Source organism: Vombatus ursinus, unplaced genomic scaffold (assembly GCF_900497805.2).
Source record: "Vombatus ursinus unplaced genomic scaffold, bare-nosed wombat genome assembly UNPS02014787.1, whole genome shotgun sequence".
NCBI classification, from domain to species: Eukaryota; Metazoa; Chordata; class Mammalia; order Diprotodontia; family Vombatidae; genus Vombatus; species Vombatus ursinus.
Window position 1 is genome coordinate 7153876 of NW_020954565.1, and position 24271 is coordinate 7178146.

Genomic DNA, 24271 nt, shown 5'->3' on the forward strand with positions numbered 1-24271 from the left:
GGATAACTAATTCAGACATACAAGGACTATTTTCTTTGAATATTTCTATGCTTATTAACACTCACAGGGAGCCAACAGTCAAATTACAGTTTGATTTGAATCTCACATCAAAGGGCAAGCAATTTTGTATATCTGACAATAAATTGAAGCTTTCTTCATTCATTCTTACTTTTTCAAGACATATAATGAAGAAATACTTAATTTCTTTCCAACAGGAGTATTGAAAGCAGGCTTTGGGAGAGACAGGATACTCTCAGTGCAATTTGGTAATGACAGATGTGTGAAAACTCAGAATGACCACTTAATTTCCTAATGACTAATTTCTTCATTGTTTTTTTCCCCAAAGCATAACACTGTAATTACATGCTTGCCAAGTTTGAAAGAAGATTTTATTCTTTAAGAAAAAACTAGTAACCATTTTAGTTTTGCTGTTTAAACATAGGCGTATCCATAAAGAGGAGCCTATCAACAGGACTCTAACTTCATAAATCTCTTTTTTTTCAATGCCTAATCACTAAAGCAAAGTAAATTAAGTTACTGTTGTGGCGTCCTTTCAGAGATGAGCAAATGATGCAGTACATGTGAAGGGTAAACGATGGACAGATAGTGAAAAATCCATGGTAATGGATACTCCATTTGGCATCTATGCCCTATCAACAGGACAGGAGAACTTATGAAAGGACAGAGGCAATGTTTGCACAGAATTGGTAGCTGTGGATGACGTGTGATTTGCATCTTGAGATAGATACCCACATTGGTCATAAATCCATTGATAACAAATCATAGATCCATTGTGGTACTCAAATCCTGGAATATCAGTTTTTGATGTAGTGATCCTGTCAGTTCATGGAGCTGTTGGCCCCCCAAATGTTCAGATCTGAACTTATCAAATGAAATATATGGAAGCAATGCTGCTTGAGGTCCAGAGACTGTACATGAGACTAGAAACTTTATTTCAATCCTGATTCTGTCTACTTCAGCAGCACATGGATTACAGTCATGTTACACTTGGAAAGTAACAGAGATCGATTCAACCTCCTCATTTTATAGATAGGAAACTGAGGCTCATGGAGGCTACGAAGGACGTTGACAACATGGAGTTTCCAGAGGCATGTGATCAGGATCTGCTCACTCTGGTATAATGGACAGAATGCCAGACTTGGAGTCAGAAAGATAACTGCAAGTCCTGCCTCTTTACACTTAGTAGCTGCGAGACTTTCCCTCTCTTAGCAAGTCACTTTGTCTCTCTTAGCCTCAGTTTCCTTCATATTGACAATGCCGATAATAATAGCATCTGTTTCATAGAGTTATGACATTCAAGTGGGATGTTACATATAAAGTACTTTGCAAAATTTAAAACATTATGTAAATGTTAGTTATCATTATTATCTCAATTCCAAATGTGATGATCATGTACTGAAAATTGAACTAGATTTTGAGTCACAGGACAAGGTTCAATTCCTTTTACTAACTACTTTAATTACTTTGGGAAAGTCACTGAACATCTCTGGGCCTCATTTTGCTCATCTGTAAAATAGGGATATACTAGATAATCCATAAAGTCTCTTCCCACTCTCAATCCTATGAGTGATGGAATGCCTGCCCAACATTTAAGGTAAGGAATACTTATAAAACCTATCTTGAAACATCTCTCTTTGCATAGATTGCCTCCCATTCCTGGAATATTCTCACTCCTCACAACTTTCTCTAAAAATCTCAGCTTCCCTCGAGGCTCAGTGAATATGGCATCTCCCCTAGGAAGCGTTTCCTGATATCCTTTGTGGTTAATGTTCTATTCTTTTCCCAAATATTACCATATATATTTTTTTCTGTTTGTATGTTGTATCCCCCCAATTGAACGTAAGCTCCTTAAGAGATACATTTTTGTTTGTTCACTTTTTGTTTTGTTTTGTATCCTCAGCACCGAGCAGTGCCTACACATTGGAGGCATTTTATAAATATTGTTGGATTGGACCAGGTTGAACTGAACCATTGGGATTTCCAGGAGATACAGAAGAAAAAAAGACATCACTAGAAATCTCCCAGGAGATAGTAAATCTCCCTTTATGACATCTTAGGAAGAAGATGAGTGATTACTTATTGGGACAATTATACTTGACAGATGCATGCTTAAAATGGGGACTGGATAAGGTGACATATGAAATTCCTTCTAAATGTACAATTCTACAGAATGTCAAGTATTTCCATCCCAAATTCAAACAATGGCCTTCCAGATTTTTCCTTTACAGTGATGCTTCTTACATGTTCCTCTTTCTATGCATTTTTCCCTTGACTGCTGCTAATGCTAGCAACATTTGTCCCTGAAACGATTCCTGAGAAATTCCCCACCTCCTCCTCACTCTCTGCAAATGGTCAGTTACCATTGCTTCACATGGGAAAAAGGGGTAAAAATCTATACCAGGTGCTGTTTTTAGTCATATTCACAGCCAATAGAAATTCTAAACACATATGATTTTCTACCACAGACAAATAATAGTCAATGAATTGGTTATTCAATACTTGTCCAATTGCTACACTCAAGTAGTTGGCCTCAGAATTGACAATATACACAGACAATGTCACTGCCATTATCAGAATGCATTTGATATTATTATCAGAAGATCCTCATCTATTCAAAACATATTTCTGCTTTTTCAGAATAGTAAACAGCAAAATGTCTATACTAAACTTTTAAGGTCTTAGCAAGCAATATGAAGTTTGTTGTAGTTTTTTTTCCTTACAAAAATAAAACAAAATGGATAAAGCTTTATCCACTTATACTATTCTTTAATTGATGCCAAACTCACTCAAGGTTCTTTTGAAAACATTATGGTAGTTAGGCCTGATTTCTATTATCTGAAAGTGTATTTGTGTTTGGGTGGAGGTGGGGGGAGTAGGGGAAGGGGATGCTGCCAAATGTGTACATTTCGCTGCTTATTCAAATGAATAAGGACAATCAGTATAGTTGGCAAATGAATACTCAAACCATTCTGAAATTATGTTAATAAACGGTCCAGATGGATTACGGGTGAGTGAAAATATCATCTTGAATAACTAAAAAGTTATTCATACCCAGAATTCTTTCGTTATCCATGCTTTTGAAGGTAGTATGGCTTAGGAGTATTTCCCTGCCCAACAACATCTCACTTAAATAAGTGGCTTTTTCACCATTTTTCATAACCCATAAGGCAAATACATTAGGATATTTTCCTCCATGATCACAAATATTTGTGACTGGCTTTCTAGCTTATAACAGGAAACATATGTGAGGGAAATTTACCAAAAATTCATGTCCATGAAATTTTTCCTACCTGGCCCCCAAATATTAGCTGCTTTTTAATTTTCTTAAATATATGGATTTTATTAGGAAAGACAAACTGGGGTAAGGTTGGGGGGAGAGATAGGACTGCAACTTACTATAAGCAATAACATATTGTATAATAGAGCCTTTAATCCCATAATTCTATTTCTAGATAAACAAATTTTATATCTTTTAGCATGGCTGATACTGAGGAGGATAGAATACAAGAAAAAAAATCTGTTTATGGAATGCTTAATTAAATCCCTGGGCCTTATATTTGAATAACTAAATTATTCTTGCTATGCAAAGGGGCACTCAAAGGGAATCAACGACACAGATTAGTTTTTCCCACCTGAACTAGATGCTTTTCTCTTCCCAAAGACTATCTACATAATTACAAGCATTCAAGTAAAAGGTCTAAAAATCAGCTAATGACCCACATACTCAAATGCTTGTCAGAGAAAGCCAGTCAGAGGAAATCATCAACTCATATTTTCTATCACAATACTAAAGAACAATATAAATGGCTATTTCTAAATCCGAAATCCTTAATCCTTAAAAAATCCGAAATCCGAGCTCCCTTAAAACTTTTGGGTTATAAACATGTAACAAGTGCAAAACATTGATCATACCTGCACCAAACTATCTTTAAAGTTGCTAAAGACATTCTCTGGCTTGACAAGAAATGAAGATGATGTCGATAAGATACTTTCAAAGACACAAAGTCCTATATAAATGTGAGTGATCCTGCAATGTTTTCACCGTTACCTCACTCTTATCTTTTCTGATTGAGTGTATGCTAGAAACAACCCTGGGGTAAGTTATTATTCTGCTATTAGTTTTGTTCACTTGATGATTTTTGGACTAATTGAAGGCGGATTAAGTGACTTTGGTAACTGAGTAGAGGGATGCAAGCTCAATTTCTGTAGACTGATTGAAAACATCCTTGGGAAAACTCTAATAGCGGACAGGATTTTGAAAACCATTAGTCCAAAAAGTATTTCTATGCATTTTTAACCTCCTCATAATATACTGTCAGTCATTCAATAAGCATTTATTGAGTATCTACTGTACTAAGCAATAGAGATACAAAGAAAGGCAAAAGATGATCCCTGTTCTCAAAAAGCTCTCACCATTATAAAGGTTTGCCTTGGACTTGAAAGACAGAGTCAGTTCTATTTAGGAGTGATGATAATGTATATAAGGGTAAACAGAACCATAGGACAGCTAGGTGGCGCAGTGGATACCACACCAGCCCTGAAGTCAGGCGGACCTGAGTTCAAATTCCACCTCAGACCAAACACTTGACACTTACTAGCTGTGTGACCCTGGGCAAGTCACTTAACTCCAACTGCCTAAGCAAAAAAAAAATGTGGGGCAGTGAGGTGGCATAGTGGATAGAGCACCCACCCTGGAGCCAGGAGGATCTGAGTTCAAATCTGGCCTCAGACACATAACACTCACTAGCTGTGTGACCTTGGGCAAGTCACTTAACCCTGATTGCCTCACCAAAAAAAAAAAAAAAAAAAGAACCAAAGTGGTATTAAACTATCTCCCTTCACAATCTCCTGCAAAGGGACTGGTAATTAATTCAATATCTAACATGCAGCATGGGGCAGAACTTCCCTTGCTGACAAGGGAGATTAAGTAAATCAATCACCACATAACCATCAAGGGTTCCAGATACCTGTGTCTTTCTATCTAGTCTCCAGGTCATTCAAACCAGATGATATTCTGAGTCTCTGATTCATAACTCTTAGTGACTTCATCCAGTTCATTATCTCCATGCAGATGATGCCCAAAGCTACATATCCATCCTTCATCTCAATCCTAAAGTCTAGGCTTCTACCACCAACTGATAGCTGAACTGAGCTCTTATGTTTTATTTGAAACCCAAGAAGGGCAACTTCTCTCTTTTGGTTAAAGGTACTACTATCTTTCTAGACACCCAAGTTCACAACCTCAGTGTCAACTTCAATACTTCAATTCCTTTCCAGTCTTCTTACGGTTTATTTCCCTCCACATATTATACAAACCAACTCTGCTGGTCTACCACTTGCTACTCTTTATAGACAACACACAGTGTCCCAACTTAGCATTTTCCCTATTTGTCCCCTGTGACTGGAATGTTCTTTCTCCTCATCTTCACCTCCTGGACCCCCAGCATTCTTTAAGACTCGGCTCAACTTCCACCTTCTTTTAGGCCTTTTCTGATTTCCTCTAGCATTCTAGCTTCCCCACCAATAATGCCTTTCACCTGAGACTACATTCCACTTATACTATGTATATCTTGTATAAACATAGTGGGTTCCTCCATTAGAATGGGAGTTCCATGAAATCAGTAACTGTTTTTGCCTTTCTTTCTATCCCCAAATCTTAGCACAGTAATAGGCACAAAATGAAAGGTCAATAAATGGTTTTTAACTAACTACATTCTCTTTCAACCATGTATTCAATCAGTTGCCAATTCTTGTCAATTCTGCCTCTACCACATCTATCACATCATACCCCTTCTCTGTACTCATAGTGTAGCCATCTTACTTCAGGGCCTCATCATCTTTTTTTTAGACACCTAATTTGTTTCCTTTCATACAAACTTTCACCTCTCTGATTCATTCTCCAAAGACTGCCAAATTGATATTTCTAAGTCCCAGGTTTGACCATGTCAGTTCCCTGATATTTCAGTGACACCCTAAGGCCACTAGGGTGAATGACAAAGTCTTATTTGTCATTTATAGTCCTTCAAAATAAGGCTCCAACTTACTCTCTCTCATGTCTAGGATGTTTTCCTTCTTCATGGTCATTTCTTGGAATTCCTAACTCCATTCTAGGTTTAACTCAGGTGTCACTTCCTGACCCCCCCCCCAAGTTGTTAGGGCTTCCCCAACCCTCCTGAAATTATTTTTCTATTATTTTACCATGTATATATTATTCTCCCCAATAGAATAAGTCCTTTGGAAGCAGGGAGTGTTTCATTCTTACTTTTGTATCCCCAGTGCCTGCACATAGTTGTGGCTCCAAAAATTCATGTTGAATTGAACTGAATCTCTCTTACTAAAGGTAGTTTAAGACTGACATGGGAGTACTATCTCTATTAGAATAAAGAAAAATATTTTCTTGCTCTCAGATTAGATGATAAGAAAGTTAGAAAAGAACCATTAGAATTAATTTAACAATTTGAATTTGAATAACTTAGACCTGAAAAATAAATACACACACAAATGCTTTAGAATAAAGCATATCATTGAATAAAAGAAATGCTGTCATTTGACTAGAATTAATGTATGCATGAAGGTAACACACATACACACACACACACACACACACACATACACACTTTGGTCGTCTCTTAAAACCCTTTTGCTTCTGTGAATCAGGTAAACCTGGATTCCCAAACACTATTCCAGTGAAGCACAAAATCTGCCAGTTTCTATCAAGTGAGAATGACTTCTAAAACAATCAAGTGAAGAACCAGCTTCCTTGCTCTTCCTCTAAGAAGATACTCCTTTTCTTGGCTAGGGCAATTTCTCTGGCTGTCCCCCATGTTCTTTCTTCTTATCTCCATTTCCCCTGGCTTCCCTCAGTTCACTCAAGTGTCAGCTAAAATCCCACTTTCTACAGGAAGCTTTGCCCACCTCCTCTTAATTCTAATGCCTTCCCTCTATTAATTATGGCCTATTTATCTTACATATAGCTTTTCTGTACATATTTATTTGTTTGTTTGTTGACTCCCTCAATAGATTGTGAGCTCCTCATGGGCAAGTCTGTCTTTTGCCTTTCTTTGTATCTCCAGTGCTCAGCATAGTGCCTGGCACATAGTAGGAGTTTACTAAATGCATATAGACAGCTTGACTGTAATTTGAGGCCATTCCTAGTTAAATTCAGGGAGGCATCACTAGATGGTTAGCCAGAAAGTAATGGCAGAATCAGAAGATGGGGAGATAAGGTATTGTATATGAGCAGCAGCTTTTTTTATTATTAAAGCAATTAATAAAAAAAATTGTGTGCTAAGATACAAAAAGGCTACAGTATGGATCAGGGAGGAAGTACCCACACATATCCAAAATGATGATATACTAATGATTCAGGATAATCCCTTAGGTTATTTAAACACAAGCATTTCTTCATCATCTTTGGAATAAAAACCCAAATTTTAAAATTTTGGAGCTTCCAAAAAATACAAATAGATGGAAATCTCAGGTTTTTTATGCTGCTTTGAATTTTACCACTAATAGTCCTGACGTAAATGCGTGATTGTTTGTCTCCACAGAATCTAGGCCTAGAGGGTGTTTAGAAGACTCTCTAGTCCAAAACCCTCATTTATAGATGAGGGAAATGAAGTTAAGAGACATGAAGTGACTGACACAAGATCACAAAGTTAGTAAGTGACAGTGATGGGATTTGAACCCAACTTCATTCAATGAAAAATGTCAATTGTGTTCAGGAACCAAGTATGTTTGTGATGGTCAAGTTAAAGTTAGGATGCGGATTAGGTATAGATTTTTCCCTCATATGATTTTAGCTCTTAGCCATACCAATTGGTTAATATTGATATTAGGTTGTTTATACTTTAGCCAAGATTTTGCAAAGATAATTTCACAATGCATTTTATTAATCTACAAACAAATATTAAGACTATACTAAGACATTATAACAGGAAATGGGCATATAAGGCAAAAAAGGAAACAGTCCCTGACTTCAAGAAGCTTACATGCTACAGGGAGAGACAACACACACATAAATATATGCAAGAATGCATATAAAATTATATAATTTTGCCACCATAAATAGTTTTTCACAACATAGTGTCTTAAAAATAATTTGTTGGGGGAAGGTACGAGATAGGGAGAAAATTTGGAACTCCAAATCTTATGGGAGTGAATGTTAAAAACTAAAAATAAGTAAGTCAATAAAAAAAATTAAATAAAGGGAAGGAACTTGGCAAGCAATAAATAAACGGCTTTGAGAAGTTTAAAAAATTTGTCAAAGAATATTGAAGCATTCAGCTTAAAGATTTGCATAGAGAAATGTTATACAGATATTCATATTAATAAATAAATAAATGTTTGCTGAATAAAATATTTTATGCAAGACAGAATATTCGGTGTTGTAAGCAAAGCAAAGATAAAAAAGACTCAGTACCTTGCCCAAGCACCTTGAGATATAGTAGCTGTAATAAGCTAGAGATGCTTAGTGATGAGAAGGTCTAGGAGAGGATATGTGAAAATTGACTGGGAGGAACATGAAAAGTTATATTAAGAAGAAGCATTTGAGGTGGGCCTTAAAGAACATGAAGGATTCAACAAAGATATGGCAAGGACAACATGTAATTTCTGAACTGTGAGAACTCTTTGTCAGTCATTCTGAACACTGCAACTTCATTCAATGACAAATATCAATTGTGTTCAGGAAACAAACATGTTTGTGAGGGTCAGGTTAAAGTTAGGATGCGAATTAGGTATAGATTTTTCCCTCATATGATTTTAGCTCTTAGACATACCAATTGGTTAATATTGAGATTAGGTTGTTTATACTTTAGCCAAGATGGATAAGCTCTATATTTAAATAACATAATACATAAAAAGTCAAATCTTACCTTTTCACCCTTAGAGCCCTTAAGACCTCTTACACCATCAGCACCCTATGCAATAAATTAGAAAGACCAAATAAAAATGAGAGTTTCATATTTAAATCAAGCAGTTAGAAGAATATTTAATACTTACCTTCACACCACGGGGTCCAGGATAACCAATGGGACCCTGTGGACCAGGAGGGCCCTGAAAAAGAGTGGATAAATTGAAAATTAAGTTTATTTGTTAATTTGTAAATGGCTCATTTTGCAAATTTTTAAAAAGTGACAGGCTTTCTGACAGGTATCATAAAGAGTCTAAATGGACACACTTATAATCAACTACATATACAAATCAGTTACTTAGTTGTCTCCAGATGTGATAAAATTACAATTTAAAGCAATATCAACATCAGATTCTTGGGTGGTTAAAAAAACACTTAAACAGTTCAGAGTTTTGTTTATCAAAGATATCATCAAGGAGATGTAGGAGAAACCAGGCTGTGATGTGTTGCTAGAGAGAAATAAGATGAAAGTCAAGAGCCTTTCAGACTGATCTAGCCAATAAAACCATTCATATTTTCATAAAACAGAGGAACTGATTGGGATGAAGGATTGGGATAAGTCTCCCTAACACAATTTCACAAGGCTCTTTTCTCTTTAAGGAATTTGAGACCTAGTTTACCTCAATTTGGGATAGGTATAAGACCTAAGATCTAAAATAGTTTTTTGGCCACAAGTTAAGTGACAAAGAGAACAGAACACTAAGAATAGTTTTAAGAAGACTCCAAAGAGGAAATCTGATATAAACTTAGGATACAGTCTAGATAAGAAGAAAAGAATTGGAGAGTCACTGGCCAAGAAAACTGCTTGAGAAACCTACAGTCATTGACTAAGAGTGACTTTTGAAGTGTATTGTATCCCTTTCTACAGAAGAGAGGCTTATTAATCATAACCCATGAATGAGGGAGAGAGTTACAGACCCAGAAGGTGGCACTTCATCTAAGGACTATAGCTGAGACACAGCCAAAGACTGGAAGGAGTAAATATAACAAAGGTTAGAATACACTCTTTTCAGGGAAGAGACTCACTAATGAAAGTACTCCTAAATGGATAGGGTAAAACAGAGCTATAGTCCTCCATTCAGGAGAGAGGCTTACTAACCATATTATCTCTAATTCAGGGATTTTTAACCTGGGATCTGAACTTAAAAAAATAAAAAGTTTTTTGATTTATTGCATTTCAATTTAATTGACTTACTTTGCAATCTTGCATTTTTAGATGCATTTAAAACATTATTCTAAGAAGGGGTTACCAACATCTTCACAAGACTGCCAAAGGGTTAAGAAATCATGTTCCCATGAATCATAGGATGAGGTTTTAGAAACCAACAAATACAACCCCCTCATTTATCCCTGAGGGATAAGGTGATTTACCCATAGTCAAAAATTACATTTAAATGATTTAAACTATGGTCAAACAGATATTGATTTCCTAAGGGGATTCCTGTCAATATTGGATCTAAGGAACCACATCTGTATTGTGTGGGTTTTAGATTCTACAACTAGTCTAGGATTTTAAAAACTGCTGATTTTTTAGAAATGTTGCAGAACCAATAGTTCTTAATGAAGATGATTTTCTCTGGGTTATTTCAATCCAAACAAATCACTGTTGAGTGATTTTATTTTTCCTATTTAAGCATGCTAATCAATTACATGTGTACAGGATAATTCTTGACAAAAAAGTGAACTTAAAAGAAAATTGTGAATTAAAATTTGAACCTGATTCCATCATACATATTTTAATCAGATACCTTTTCATTGAAATTATTTTGTAATTTCATTGGCATTTTTTTGAAGTTCCTCCTCATGTGTCACATGTGCTTTTAAATTTTTTTCTAGGCCTGCCCTCCAGGAATGAGCCAAGAATTAAAAAGCATAAGCTACCAAATTGGAAATTCAAACTTACAGGTTATCTATCCAAACCATATGCCAGTTTATTATATCCTGAGGAGACTGAAATAAACATAAATAAAGCCAATGCTGTCTAAAAATTAAAAAGCTAGTGAAATTGCTCAGATGCCAATCAATAAATACATCTGTCAGGACACGCATGAGTTGAATAGGTTTACTTTCTAGTATTCATATTAATAACTAACAATTTTGAAAGAACAAGTCCATTACATGGTTCACAAACTTCAAAGCATTTTCTTACATAAAGAAACCAAACATTGAAGTTTATGCTTTGAAACATACCAGAGCACCTTTTTCTCCAGATTGGCCTTCTTTGCCAGGATGACCCTGAATAGAAGAAAAATGTACAATCATTAGATACGATATCAATGACTTTTTACAAACACAACCATGAACAATCGTCTCTCAAGTTTGAAGCTTTCAGGTTTTTTTTTTTCTGTTTGTTTGTTTTTGTTGTTGTTTAGAAATGGAGCTAACTTTTAAAATTACTGAAATGTTAATTTTTCTGAAGGAATTTCATATTTTTACAAGAAGGCAATACATATGGTTTTAAGCTAAACTGAAAACGCATGAGGATGTATGAAAATGTTTGTAATTATTAATAGGGTTAGGAATGACAGGCTAATCAATATAATATCCAATGAGATTATGCATGTAAAGGAGTCTTGAAAAGTACCTATATGCAAGGAAGATATATTTCAATTAAACCAATTTGACATCAACCTGAATATATTTTCCATAGTAAACACTCAAATTTGACTTTTTTTCAGTAAGGTTCAAGAGTGTAGACTTAGGGAGAGACCTCAAAAACATAATTTTTCTTTTACTCAAAATGTAACCAATTCTCAAATACTGACTATTTGACAAGCGAACAAATAACCAATAATTGCTATCTTATCAAGGAATTCAAATTATGTTAGTTATGTGATTAGGAAAAAATACGGACAGTCAGATAGTATAAGCAAAAGACATGCAAAGGACAGCCCACATATTCTTCCTGGTATGCATTCACTGTCAGTATATTATGTGGAAATTTTACAAATTTGATGGTGGGTAGGGATAAGTACTAGAAAGTGCCCAACTAAATAGGAACAAGTAAAAAAGTTATTACTGTTAATGACCAGATTTTGAAAACCAATAAGGTGTAAAGAATAGTCTATTCTTGATTTTCCATGGTCACTGAGATAGTGTGCCCATAGTGTGTATGAGTCTGCTAGAAGGAATTGTAACACTGGATGATAGGAAGAAGTAGAATGCATGGACTCTATCTTCAAGAAAATTGCACTATAGTTGATATACAAAACATAAATTCATCAAAATGTAAATTATAATACAAAAGTCAAATATATTTTCAATCCTTTAATAGTTCAATAATATACAGATTAAAATAATTTTACAGATACATGATTAATTAGGAAATGAATGTTTTTCCAGAGGGAGAAATCTCTATTCAACAGAGTAGCCTGGGAAGCTTCATGGAAAAGGACAGCCATTGTACCTTATAAGATGGGTAGGATTAGGCTAGGCAGAAAGGATGGGGAAATACATTTAAGGATAGACATAAAAAAGGATGAATGCAAAAATCACGTCGGGAAAATCTGGTTTGGCCAATGAAGAAAATTCCTATACGGGACAAGTAGAACATAAGGCTAAAAAAGTAGTTTGAAGATAGATTATGGATAACCTTAAATAGCCAACAACACTATTGATATAAGCAGGACAGTGATATGAGTGTTAGATTTTAGAATATTAGTTTTTTAATAACTAATTTATTACTAGGTTAAAAATGAAGCCTTGTAATGAGATATGTTAACTATAGATTTGTGTTGTCTAAATATAGAGAAATTCAAAAAGACATTTAATGTTACTTACAGGAGGCCCATCGGCACCAGCAAGTCCAGCAAGACCAGGTTTTCCCTGTGGACCCTAATTAAAAACCAAAAGAGATCATTTTAAAAGAAAATAAAACTCACTGAGCATGCTGTATAAATGGGTACATAGTATATATCAATAATATCAGAAACATGACAAAATTCTTATGATAAATCCAAAAGTACTATGTTGTTATCAACATTATTGCAAATATTCAAATTATATTTTAGTACATCAAAAAGGTATTTGAGTAAAGCAATTTGATAAAAGTATTGAAAAAGGGAAATAGAATGAAAAAGTAACACCAAAATTCAGCAAGAAAAATGACATCTTAGGGCAGCTAGGTGGCACAGTGGATAGAGCACCGGCCCTGAAGTCAGGAGGACCTGAGTTCAAATCCGGCGTCAGACCAAACACTTGACACATACTAGCTGTGTGACCTTGGCAAGTCACTTAACACCAATTGCCTCACCAAAAAAAAAAAAAAAGAAAGAAAAATGACATCTTGCTTTATATATTCTACCTATATCATTCTTCTCTCCTTTCTCTCTTGTCTCTCCTTCCTCCCTTATTTCTTTCCTTTATTCCTTTCTTCCTCCCTCTTTCCCTCCCTGTCTTGTTTCCTTTCCTCCTTGTTTCATTTCTTTCTTCCTTCTTTCCTCTCTCCCTTCCTTCATGTAGGTGGTAGGGGAAAATAAAGAGAAGTAAAATATAATTTACAATGGCAAAAAACAAAAATAAAAAACTCCTCTGGACATGTCTAATGCCTTTTAGTAGGAAAGGAAAAGGAATGGGACTAGCCCTAGAACTTCCTGGGACAGGGCAGAAATTTGTAGAAGATGTCATAGTATACACCTAGGGCTTAGATCCAAAAGGAAGATATGGGGATTGTTCCTGCCATGGTTACCCTGGTCCATGTACTCCACCTAGATGGAAAAGTTGAGGACCTTGGCCAAGATCATGATGTGGAAGATGTCACTTTCCTTCCACGTGGGCTCTCCCTCCTGCTGACCAAACCCTTTAACTGTTATTCCACCTTCAATGAATTTTTCTAAAAAATGCAAAACTTGCTCTTCTGCTTCAGATAGTTGGAGGTGAACAGCTACAGTTACACTGTCAGGCATCTTAAAGTACTCAGGCATTGAAGAAGGCCAACAACTGAGTCAATGAGGTACGTTTTTCCCTGTTTTATCAGGTCCATGAATATACTGTGGAAATCTTCAACTGTGAACTCAGTAAAGCCCTGGGACACTGAGTCCTCTTTGTTCATGGCAGACATCTTTGAGCCTTTGCAGCTCCTTGTTTTCTTCAAGTAGTACCTCCAGGAACACAAATTCTCAGTAAAAGAAGCTGCTATTAGGTCTGGTCTATACTGAGTGAGTGAGTAAGTGAATGAGTGTGTGTGTGTGTGTGTGTGTGTGCGCGCGCGCGCATAGGTCTTTGGTCTTCTGTTCATATATGTGGTCACTTTTAGTATGTACCTTGTACTGGACAAGTAGCTCCAACTTCTCTGAGACCAATGAATTCTGGATAGCAATCTCTTGCTGAATTCAATCTGCTTACTTCATTAAAGGCCAGTCATTTAAGTCCTTCCCAGCAACTCTGGCATCTGTTGCTGAGGCTACTCTGTGTCTATCTTTACACAGCCTCCTCCCCCCTTTTTTTTCTTAATGAGGAATTTAAAAATCTGAAGAAAATAGTTTCCACAAATACTAATAAGAAGTATATCTTACTGCATTCAAGAGGAAAAGGCTCACAAAGAAATGAAACAGATTATAGAAATATAAAATTTGTTCCAGCTTCTCATTTTGATTTTAGGTATGTCTTTGTTTGTTAGAGGTATTACTTCTCATATGCAACAAATTGAGGGGATTGCTATTTTATCTATTGTGCCAGAAATTCCCTACATCTACATAATGAGAGGTATAGTGTGTGCTTATACCTATCCATTCTGACACTTTCTTTTTTCTGGAATTTTTTAAATCTATTCAGTTATGAGTTAAGCTCGTGCTTTGTTAATCAAATTGGTTTTGTAAATATTGCTTTGGTGAAACACTCTGCTCCCGGGCTCTCTCCACCTCCTCGAGCCCTTCCTATTTGCCCAATGTCTTCTTTATTTATTTGTTTCTCTTTCTTTGTCCCTTCTTCTTCCCCTCTTAGTTAAATAATTATTAATCTCCTTTCTTTTCCAATTCTCTTCTCTTCCAGCCAATTCTTTTTATTTCTTCTCTAATTGCTCCATGTTTCTCATACAGCATGCTTTTGAAGAACTCAGTTTGAGATTTTTTTATTTAATATATACTTTATATTACATTTTTGCATTTATAAATCTTGCTCTACCATCCCCCTACCTTTTTTATTAAGCTGGGCCTCACTCTTAGAGGTATCAATTAGTGAGGTAGAAATTACCATTTAACCCAAAATGTACAGTCCTGTCCTACCCTCTGCCTTCATCATTTCACCAATGAATCCATTCCCTGTCCCACCACCACCATTCTGGGGTGTCAGCTCTCTCTAGGAGCTCTTACTTCATATCCCTTCTTCTCTTCTACTGATGCACAACTGTTCAAAAAAGGTAGCCTCGAAATGAAACAACACTCCTGAGATTAAATCCATCATATGAACCTCATTTCCCATTTCAGGCACATACCTCTTCCTTCATGGGAATATTCTTCAATGTGTTCCCCTCTCCACTGTTGGAATCCCCTAAATTCATCCCCTCCTCTCCTTTACCTCATCCAATCTCATGCAGCTCCATATATTCCCAAAAGTACAGAAATCACCACACTTTTGTTGTCCATTGATGGGCTTGGTAGGGGTGCATTACCCTTTCACCTGTGTCTCCAACCTCCCTTCTCCCCTCCTATTCTGTTAGTCTTCCCTACAAAAGGAATCTCCTACATAGGAGAATCATGGATGGGAGGAAGGAGTTACGGAGTTCATTCCAAGGTATTCTTTTTCTGTACCTCTACCTTCACTTTTACATTTCAGAATCTACTTCCATATTTTTTTTTAATCCTTGGTAATACCATTTTTTTACCCAATTCTTACTTGAGTGATATTCATACATCTTTTTAAAATTGTGATCTTTTGATTCTCTTCTGCAGACTTTACTCCATTTCAGTATTTTTGTGTGTGTCAAGTCACTTAATTTCTCTATTACTTCTCTAGACAGACTTTCCACTGTAGGTTCAATTAAATGTCTTTTTTTTCTTTAAGTGATTTTTAAAACAGATAATTTATTTCATTCCTTATTTTTTCTTGGAAAGAACTGCAGCATTTTTTGCTGGATTTAAGTCCAAAACTCTACTTGTATTTAAGAAGACGGGTCCAAATCTCACATTAGACAATTGCCAGCTATGTATTTCTAGCCAAGTCATTTAATTTCTCATTGCACCAGGGATCTTTCTTTCTCCTTGGATCTGTGCAGGTAATTGTCCTTATATATTTTTATTAGTGTGCTTCCTCTTACTTGAGATGTTTGTGAGTTGAATATTCTCACATCTGATTTTTTTTTTTTGAAAAATGCTTCAAATGCCTTTCTTTTGTTAAATGTCCATCTATTATTTATTGATGATTAGGCTCAGGTTTGCCAAATTGTAGCTTGAGCTCCTTTGATTTTCAGTAATATAATAATCCATTCTTTTCTGAGATTTCTTAATGCTGCAGAATAACATTGTGTTGTTCATACTTTCTTTCCTTTATAGGTCTTTCTCTTAGTTATTAGGAAAGAACTATTATCTAGCATTGAAAAAGTTAAGGCAAAATGTCTTGAAATTTGAGGCACTTTTTTTTTTCTTTTTTGAGGACAATTTGTGGAGTGCTATCTATTTGTATTCAGAAATTCTGGGCAATTTTCTTGTATTGTTTCATGCACTTTGTTATTTAGGTATTTTTTTTTTAATTTGTCAGGTTCTGGGAAGCCTTAAATTATCTCTGCATATGTTGTCTTTAAGTTCATTTTGACTTGGGTAATAGCCATATGTTCTTTTAACATTGTGGACTTTTGCCAGATTGTATTCCATTACAATATGTTTGTGTCATAAGAAGGGGTGTACTGGAGCCTGCTTATTAGAACCAATTGTGTGAGCATTTATGCCTTATAAATAAGCAGTGCTTAATTTATTATTTTATTGACTAGACTTAAGGAAGTAATGGGGAAAATGATAATAGGAAGATTTAAATTTAGAGGGTATCATGTGTACATTTTTTTTTATTTCTGGAAAGCCTGTTGTAAAATATTTATCAGCACACCCATACTTATAAATCTACTAATCCATTTTTTAGAGAGACTCTCCTTTTGAATTCATATTTCCACCTAATCAGCTTATTAGTTTTTTAAATTATGCATTTAAAGCTTTAAGTTCTAATGTACATTTATTCCCAATTTCTTGTTTTATGGATTTCATTTTGTTTTTCAACCATTTTTGATTCTCCTGGGAATCCACAGGATTCTGCATTTCATCAAGCTTTTGCATTATTTTCTTTTGTTTCATAATAGCTGAAAGGCTTTGTAATCTCCTTGAGGATTTAGTAATCATCCTTCTTTCTGGTTTTAGAAATGAACCTCTCTGTTGATTTATCTGTTTGAACTCTGGGATTAATTTATGGGCTCTTTTCTTGATATCTTTGATCATAAAGTCCTTTAAAATATGCCTTTTTCATTACTTTCAGATTTCTATCACTTTGATAGTGTTATACTTACAAGGTGGGATTTGAAAGTTGCTCTACCTTAACATGGATATTGGGGAATTGAGGTATATACACTTTGCAGACCTGGTGTCCTACCTTAAGGCTCCTACTCCCTGAGGAAAGAAGGCTAGCTGAAAATGTGTTTAAGGAGCTTTTCCTTCAGTTACAGCAGTTAAATGTCAATAATTTGTCTTTAGGTAAATGTACACAAATATATGTGTATATATGTCTCTTTGTGTATACATACACATATATATCTATGTGTATATATCTTTATAAACTTGTATCTATTTATGTCAATTTAGATATTTTTTACACAAGACCAATGTTGTATTTTTAAATGCTAAAGTGAAATTTTAATTCCAATTAAAAAAAAACTTTCTTACCACATGTTCATATCTGTTTATTTGTTGGTATTTTCTCTCACAGAGCTCCTACCCTGCTATTATAACATTTGTGTGTGTGTGTGTGCTTTTTATCTTTTAAATAACATTTAAATAATGATGACAACAACTCCTTGAATTGTTTTGCATGCTGGACATATTCAATAAGACTAGGTAATCAAAATGTCAAGGAAAACATCATCTTTGATTTTTTCCCCTTCATCAAATTTCTTTATAATAAAACATTCATTCCATATGAAGTATCTGAATTTGAATCACTGACATCACTATTTAAAAATTAAAGATTTTAGGAAGAAAAATGAATGTTATGACTCACATATTAGAAATGTTAAATGCTAAATAAAAATTAAACAAAACTCATTCTTCTGATGTATACGCGTGTGTGTTTGTGTGTGTGTGTGTGTGTGTGTGCACAATGTTTTCCTGTTTTTCAGGACTTAAAAAATTTTGATGATATGATTTATTAAGTAATCCTTAATTAAAATGCTATTCTGATATCTTTTAGCCATATAGGGTCAACCTTGGATTTCTAAAGGCTGGACTTTAGGAGCATAAGCTCTAGTAGAACTGAGCAAGCTAGAGAACTGGAGAAACTTAGATAAAAGGTCCAAAGATGACTTGTATTCAATATCAATTAAAAAAAACAACAACAATTCAGAGAGGCTGTTCGAAGCCTGTCAATGGGTGATGATTTCTGAGGAGAAGAGGGGAGTTAGTCAGCAAGCATTTATTAAACATCTCCTGTGTCCCAGATACTGAGCTAACACTGGCAATAAAAAGGAAGGCAAAAAAAAGTTCCTGCTCTCAAGGAGCTCACAGTCTAATGAATGAGAAGTCACAGCACCTCACTAAACCTTCCTATAGGTTATAATGTAGTTGAGATCAACCTTGGTAAGTGATAGCCTTACCTATGAACCCACTGATACTTAAAATACTGAAATACACATAGCACAAGCATAGCAGACAGAGAGATGGATCTTAAATGCTACCTATGATAGTTCTCTTCAATTGTTTTCCATGTTTCTCAGAATATTAATGGTATATGAATAAAAGAGATTCAGATATTGTCTTTCACGTCTGGCTAAGCAGACAAAATTTCAGCATTTGAATCTCTTTTAATAGCCTCATGCAAACATAATGGACATTGTGCTGGAAAAGTTAATGAGCACATGAAAAAGTATGCAATCCATGATAAATTATATATTTTTACAAAAGGCCAAATTGTGATAAAAAGTGACAAGGGAACAATTTTAGGGCCTAAAGACAAGGATGACTGAAAAACATGCTTTGGGGAGAGATTTTAGAATGCATGGGCTATATATTTTGCCATTTCCCTAGAACAACATTCATGCAAAGGTAGGCATAAAAAAAATACATGGATCATTTGGTAAAATCCACTTGAAGTCAATACTGCTCATAAAAAAATCAGGATATCAGGATAACATATGAATGAATTAGCTAGCATTGGGAGAGCAGAAGTTACTGCTTTGATGATGCCATAGAGAAGGAAGGGGCAAAAATCTGCATACAATAAAGGGCTTATTATCTCACATGAAATGATTAATGAGCACAAAGTCCCATCTTCACAAAAAAAGTGGTGACAGTTAAAAGTTCCAAATTTACCCCTTTATCATAACTTGTAAAATAAAATGCTATTTCACAAGCATATTTAATTACATTTTTTTAAATGAGACAAAAGGAGGACCCAAAGCTAGGAAAAACCTTCCCTCATCTAATGGGTTTGTGAAATTAATATAGCTGAGAATGTCACTTTTGGCAGTTGTCCAAGTGACAGCTATCTGAACTTTTTATCAGCCTCAGTTAGTGCTGTATGAATGAATTCCTCTTCTCCCTCTGTTCCATAATTTACAGTGGTACTCCAGGCAAATCCCTGTGCACTAGCCATAAGTAGACAATATCTATAACATAAGGAAAAGCTTTTAGTTTTGAATTGAGGTTGTTCACACCAGTTCAGTGAGTAGAACAGATTAGAGTAACATGGTAACTTACTTTTTCACCAGGAGGGCCAATTGGGCCTTGGGGACCAGGAAGGCCCTGTTAAAAAATAAAAATCCAGTTAAGACAATGGCAGTAATCAATGAATGATGGAATTGTTTGTTTGTTTTTTTCTTTAAAAGTCACCTTTTAACAATCTATCTCACATTAATCATTTTAGGGGATCAGGAGTGATTAATGTAATATTCCCTCCTCCCCACTTAACAGTCAGTTCTGGAACTTTGTTGGTATTTTTGAACTAGCTACCCTTCTGGCATACTCTCTGTAACAGGATCCTATTCAGAACCCTCCTGCAGGTGTGGCTATTCCTGCTGGCATTCCGGGAACACTGAATGACTCATTTTTCTCTTGGAAGAAAGGGGCCTCTGCAAGCTCACTTTGGAACACACACACACACACACACACACACACACACACACACACACACACATGCACACACACAATACTCCTGCACTACATTCATACTATCTATGCTTTTCAGACTTATTTAGAAAATCCTCAGGCTTTGTCAATTTTACATTTAAAAATATATTACATTGCAAATGTGTGTTTACTGAATTATCTCAAAGTATGCACTATAATACATATATTATAGTAAACTTACTTGTGGGCCTGGAATTCCTTGCTGACCGGGAGGTCCAGGTTCCCCTTGAGGACCCTAAAATATGAAAACAGAAAGAGACTTTGATGATGGTTTTTTACTTATGCAACTAAAAATAAAACTAAAAAAGCCTGTTTCTTCTCTGAAGACATTAGATACTAATTTTCTCATATGTTTTCTTTCTGTCTCTTCAAGCTTTGTTGATATTTTAAACATTTCAATTCACAAAATTTAGTGCTGATAGAAATAATTTTCTTTGACAAAACATTGCGTCAAGTTCATATTTTAAACATAGAAATTAAAATGCTTTAAAGAACTAAAATCTTGGTTTTGAGCTATTTTGTTAAGATTTTAAACATACCATGTTTCCTTTTGGACCAGGTGGGCCATCCACACCAGCAATACCCTGGGAAAAGAGAGAAAATCAATGCAAGTGATTACAAAAGCATGTATGGCACACAAAAAAAAAGAAAGGAGAGAAAGTAGAGAGGAAAAAAGAAGAGAGGAAAGGAAAGAAAGGAAGGAGGAAGGAAGGAAGGAAGAAGGGAGAAGAAAAAAGAAAACATTTTATAGAAAAAAATTTCCTGTAAAGTAGGAGTTTTCTTTACTATTATATCTATATTAGACTGGTACATGATTTAACATTATTATCCCCTGGCTTCTGGAGATTTGGCATGAAAATATCTCTATTCTAAAAAAAGGTAAACTGAAGGAATGAAAGAGAAGAAAAAAGTAACAAAGAATCATTGAGATTTATAAACTTTATTAAAAGAATTAGAAAAGAAACAAGATGGTGGAAATGGGTTGACTACTAGAAGTTATTGTGGATTTACAGATTTAGGGAATTTAACTGTGAGATTTCTTCATAAGATATTCATTTTTCCCCTTTTTTTCTTTCTAACTAATACTTACAGGCTGTCCTGGAGGACCAGGTGTTCCTCTGGGTCCCAACAGACCTCGTGGACCCTACAGGAGAAAAAATAAATCAGTCATTAAATATTCTCAAATTGGGCCTTTGCTCCTGAAAGTCAACTATTCACTAAAATATTTAATGCACTGTTTAGAGTACAAATATTTGTGGAAGACCCTGTTCATCTTACACAGAACGATGTTTTAAAAACCTATGTTAAAGATGTATAAATATTTTGTGTTTATAATGATCCACAAGCCAGGATGCATAACAATGACTCTTTAGTATGAAAAAATGTATATACTTGTTTAAGTGTACACATATATCTCCAGCAAAATTTAACAAGTATAAAGCAAATCACTATATCTCAAGATGTCCTTTAGTCTCACTACTTTTTTTTAATTTAGAAGGCAACATAAGACCTTAATTTTCCATCAGAAGACTACACAAAATGAAACCAGCTTGTTTCTTATTTATTATGCATATCTCTGTATTTCTTTCAGAATATTCACTGAGGGCTATTCAGAAAGGTAAACAGCATTTTTGAAAGTCACTTTCTTTAGAGACTAATTTTTTTCAGCAAAACTAACATGCCATTTTTCATTTTGACCCAGTTGACATTGTGGTGGAATAGATTATAGAGTAAAAAGTCATGCATTTTTGTCTTGACTCTGAATTTAACCTCCTTGACTATCAGTTTCCTCAACTGCTAAATGAAGAAGCTGGAACACATGACCTCCAAACTCCCAAAGTATAAGTACATAACTAGACATTTGAGGTCTTTCTACTTTGTCTGACAGCAGAATTCCTAATCTTTTCTTTTTTTAAGAAATAAGATTATCACTTTTTTCACATGCATTTTGTCTGCCATATCTACACTCCCACCCAACACACACCAGAATTTTAATCTAATTATTTATAAGCAGATTCCAAACCTGCATACTTGTTTCTAACTGAAAATAAATCTCCTACTAACCCAAACTAGATAAGAAAAAAAAAGAGAGATGGAAATTAGTCAACTACCAAAATCTGATTAAAGGACTAATTTATGTTTTACATATTACTCCCTTTAACTTTGTTCCCAAACCTCAATAATTTTATGTTACTTTATGTTCTCTATTTTAATGACAAGAATGTAAATCTCATCTCATCGGCAAATGTATATATATATATATGTATATATATATATGCATGCATACATGTATATAAACATACATATATTTATGTTTATACATATATTCACATATAAATATGTGACTGATTTATCAATCAAGTACAGTAATTTTTATAAAAGTCTTTTAAAACCTTATATTCACTAAAGTCATATAAATAGTATACTTCATATCCAGAATAGATTGGCAAAAATTATGAATTAATTTAGCCATAATCTTTTTTTCCAAAACAAGAAAGTATGCATATAGTTTTTAGAACAAAATTCTAAAATCAAGAAGAAAATTGTGCTTACAGCTTCACCTGGAAGACCTCTTGGTCCAATTTCTCCATCTTCTCCCTGTCATTGATTAAAAAAAAAAGATGTTAATGAAATGGCACTCTATATCATTACATTAGCAATTTGCTGTGTTGAAAACACTCATTTGATGAATGAAACTTTTCCCAACATACTCTCATTCCATCTTCACCCGGAGAGCCAGGAGGACCTTGGGGGCCACGTTCTCCCTGTAAAGTAAATAAAAATATAATTTGAACATGCAAACAAAGTAGAACTTCACAAGTCAACCTAGCTACTCTCCTAACCAAATAGCTCAGGAATCTTGGATGTGAAAACTTATTAATATGCTTTATTTGCTTTCCTCTGAATACTTCTTTGATAAACACACCTCTACATTCTCAGAAGACAGTTAGGCCTTTTATCTAATAATGCTAGGCAAATGTTTCCCATAAGCATAAATTCAGTTGTTTTTTTCAATACATTTTTCTTATAAATACACATATTATTTTCAGGAATTTCATTATTATAATCATTTACTCATTAAATAGTTATTATTTTGCTATCTTTTAAAACATCTTTTTTTCTTATTTTTGAAGAATAAATTTGCATAAACTGCTTTTCTTTTTTGTATTATTCTCATTCATTAAAACATGACTGCAAGACTGAAAATCATATAGATTTAGCTTGCTGAAACTGAACTGTATGTTGATTGCCTTCAGATTTCCAGTATATTAAAGATTGTTTGTCTATGTTTTTAAAGAGTAATGAGATTCTCATCCTTTTCCCCTCTTTCTTTCCTAATGCTATTCCTGAGGCTATTCTTTAACTCTAAACCCTGTGGAGGAAACATAAAGAATTTCAGGACTAACTCATTCCCTCTATTGTTAACTGTTCATTTGATATCTCTTTTAGAATGTCAAGTAGAACTGTGAATGTGTGTTTTTGAGAGTTGAGTGCTTCTGGGTGTATGTGGATGGTAAATGAAGAGTTCTTCCATTGACCACATTGACTTCTTTCTAGTCAATGAATGAAAGTTTATGTGATACTTTTTTTGGTTCTTTTATTACCCTGTACTACCCAAAACTCTGTGAGGCATATAATCTGCACAATAAATATTAATGATCAATTATGTATATTTAGATATTCACAAAAGTGGTTTGTTCCAAGATGTACAGAGTTCTAAACTTGGAAGAAAGGTTTAAATCCTTCTTTTAACACTAGTTATATTAACATGGACAAAGTCATTTGGCCTCTTTTAGCCTCATCTGTAAAAAGGACATCATAAAACTTATAATTTCTATCTCAAAAGATTATTCTGAGATTCAACTGAAAGTAGATATAAATGTACTAGCAATATTAAATAATGGTTTTAATGTAGCTAATTTTAATATATATAATATATATATATACTTCTCTAATTGTATCTATATAGAAAGAATAAATGGGTGAAATAAGGCACTTTTTAGATAATTTAAACCAAAAT

The 24271-nt window shown here is 34.5% G+C and overlaps 1 protein-coding gene across 1 annotated transcript in view; it reads right to left on the bottom strand.

Annotated features, from left to right (window-relative positions):
- COL11A1 (collagen type XI alpha 1 chain) overlaps positions 1–24271 on the bottom strand; it is a 289348-nt gene that overhangs the window by 142443 nt on the left and 122634 nt on the right. The window contains exons 19-28 of the mRNA XM_027868250.1: positions 22962–23015; positions 22804–22848; positions 21341–21394; positions 20790–20834; positions 20432–20485; positions 19822–19866; positions 12716–12769; positions 11126–11170; positions 9025–9078; positions 8898–8942 (exon numbers count right to left, since the gene is read on the bottom strand). Coding sequence (XP_027724051.1) covers positions 8898–8942; positions 9025–9078; positions 11126–11170; positions 12716–12769; positions 19822–19866; positions 20432–20485; positions 20790–20834; positions 21341–21394; positions 22804–22848; positions 22962–23015 — 495 coding nt within the window. The remainder of the gene's footprint in view (positions 1–8897; positions 8943–9024; positions 9079–11125; positions 11171–12715; positions 12770–19821; positions 19867–20431; positions 20486–20789; positions 20835–21340; positions 21395–22803; positions 22849–22961; positions 23016–24271) is intronic.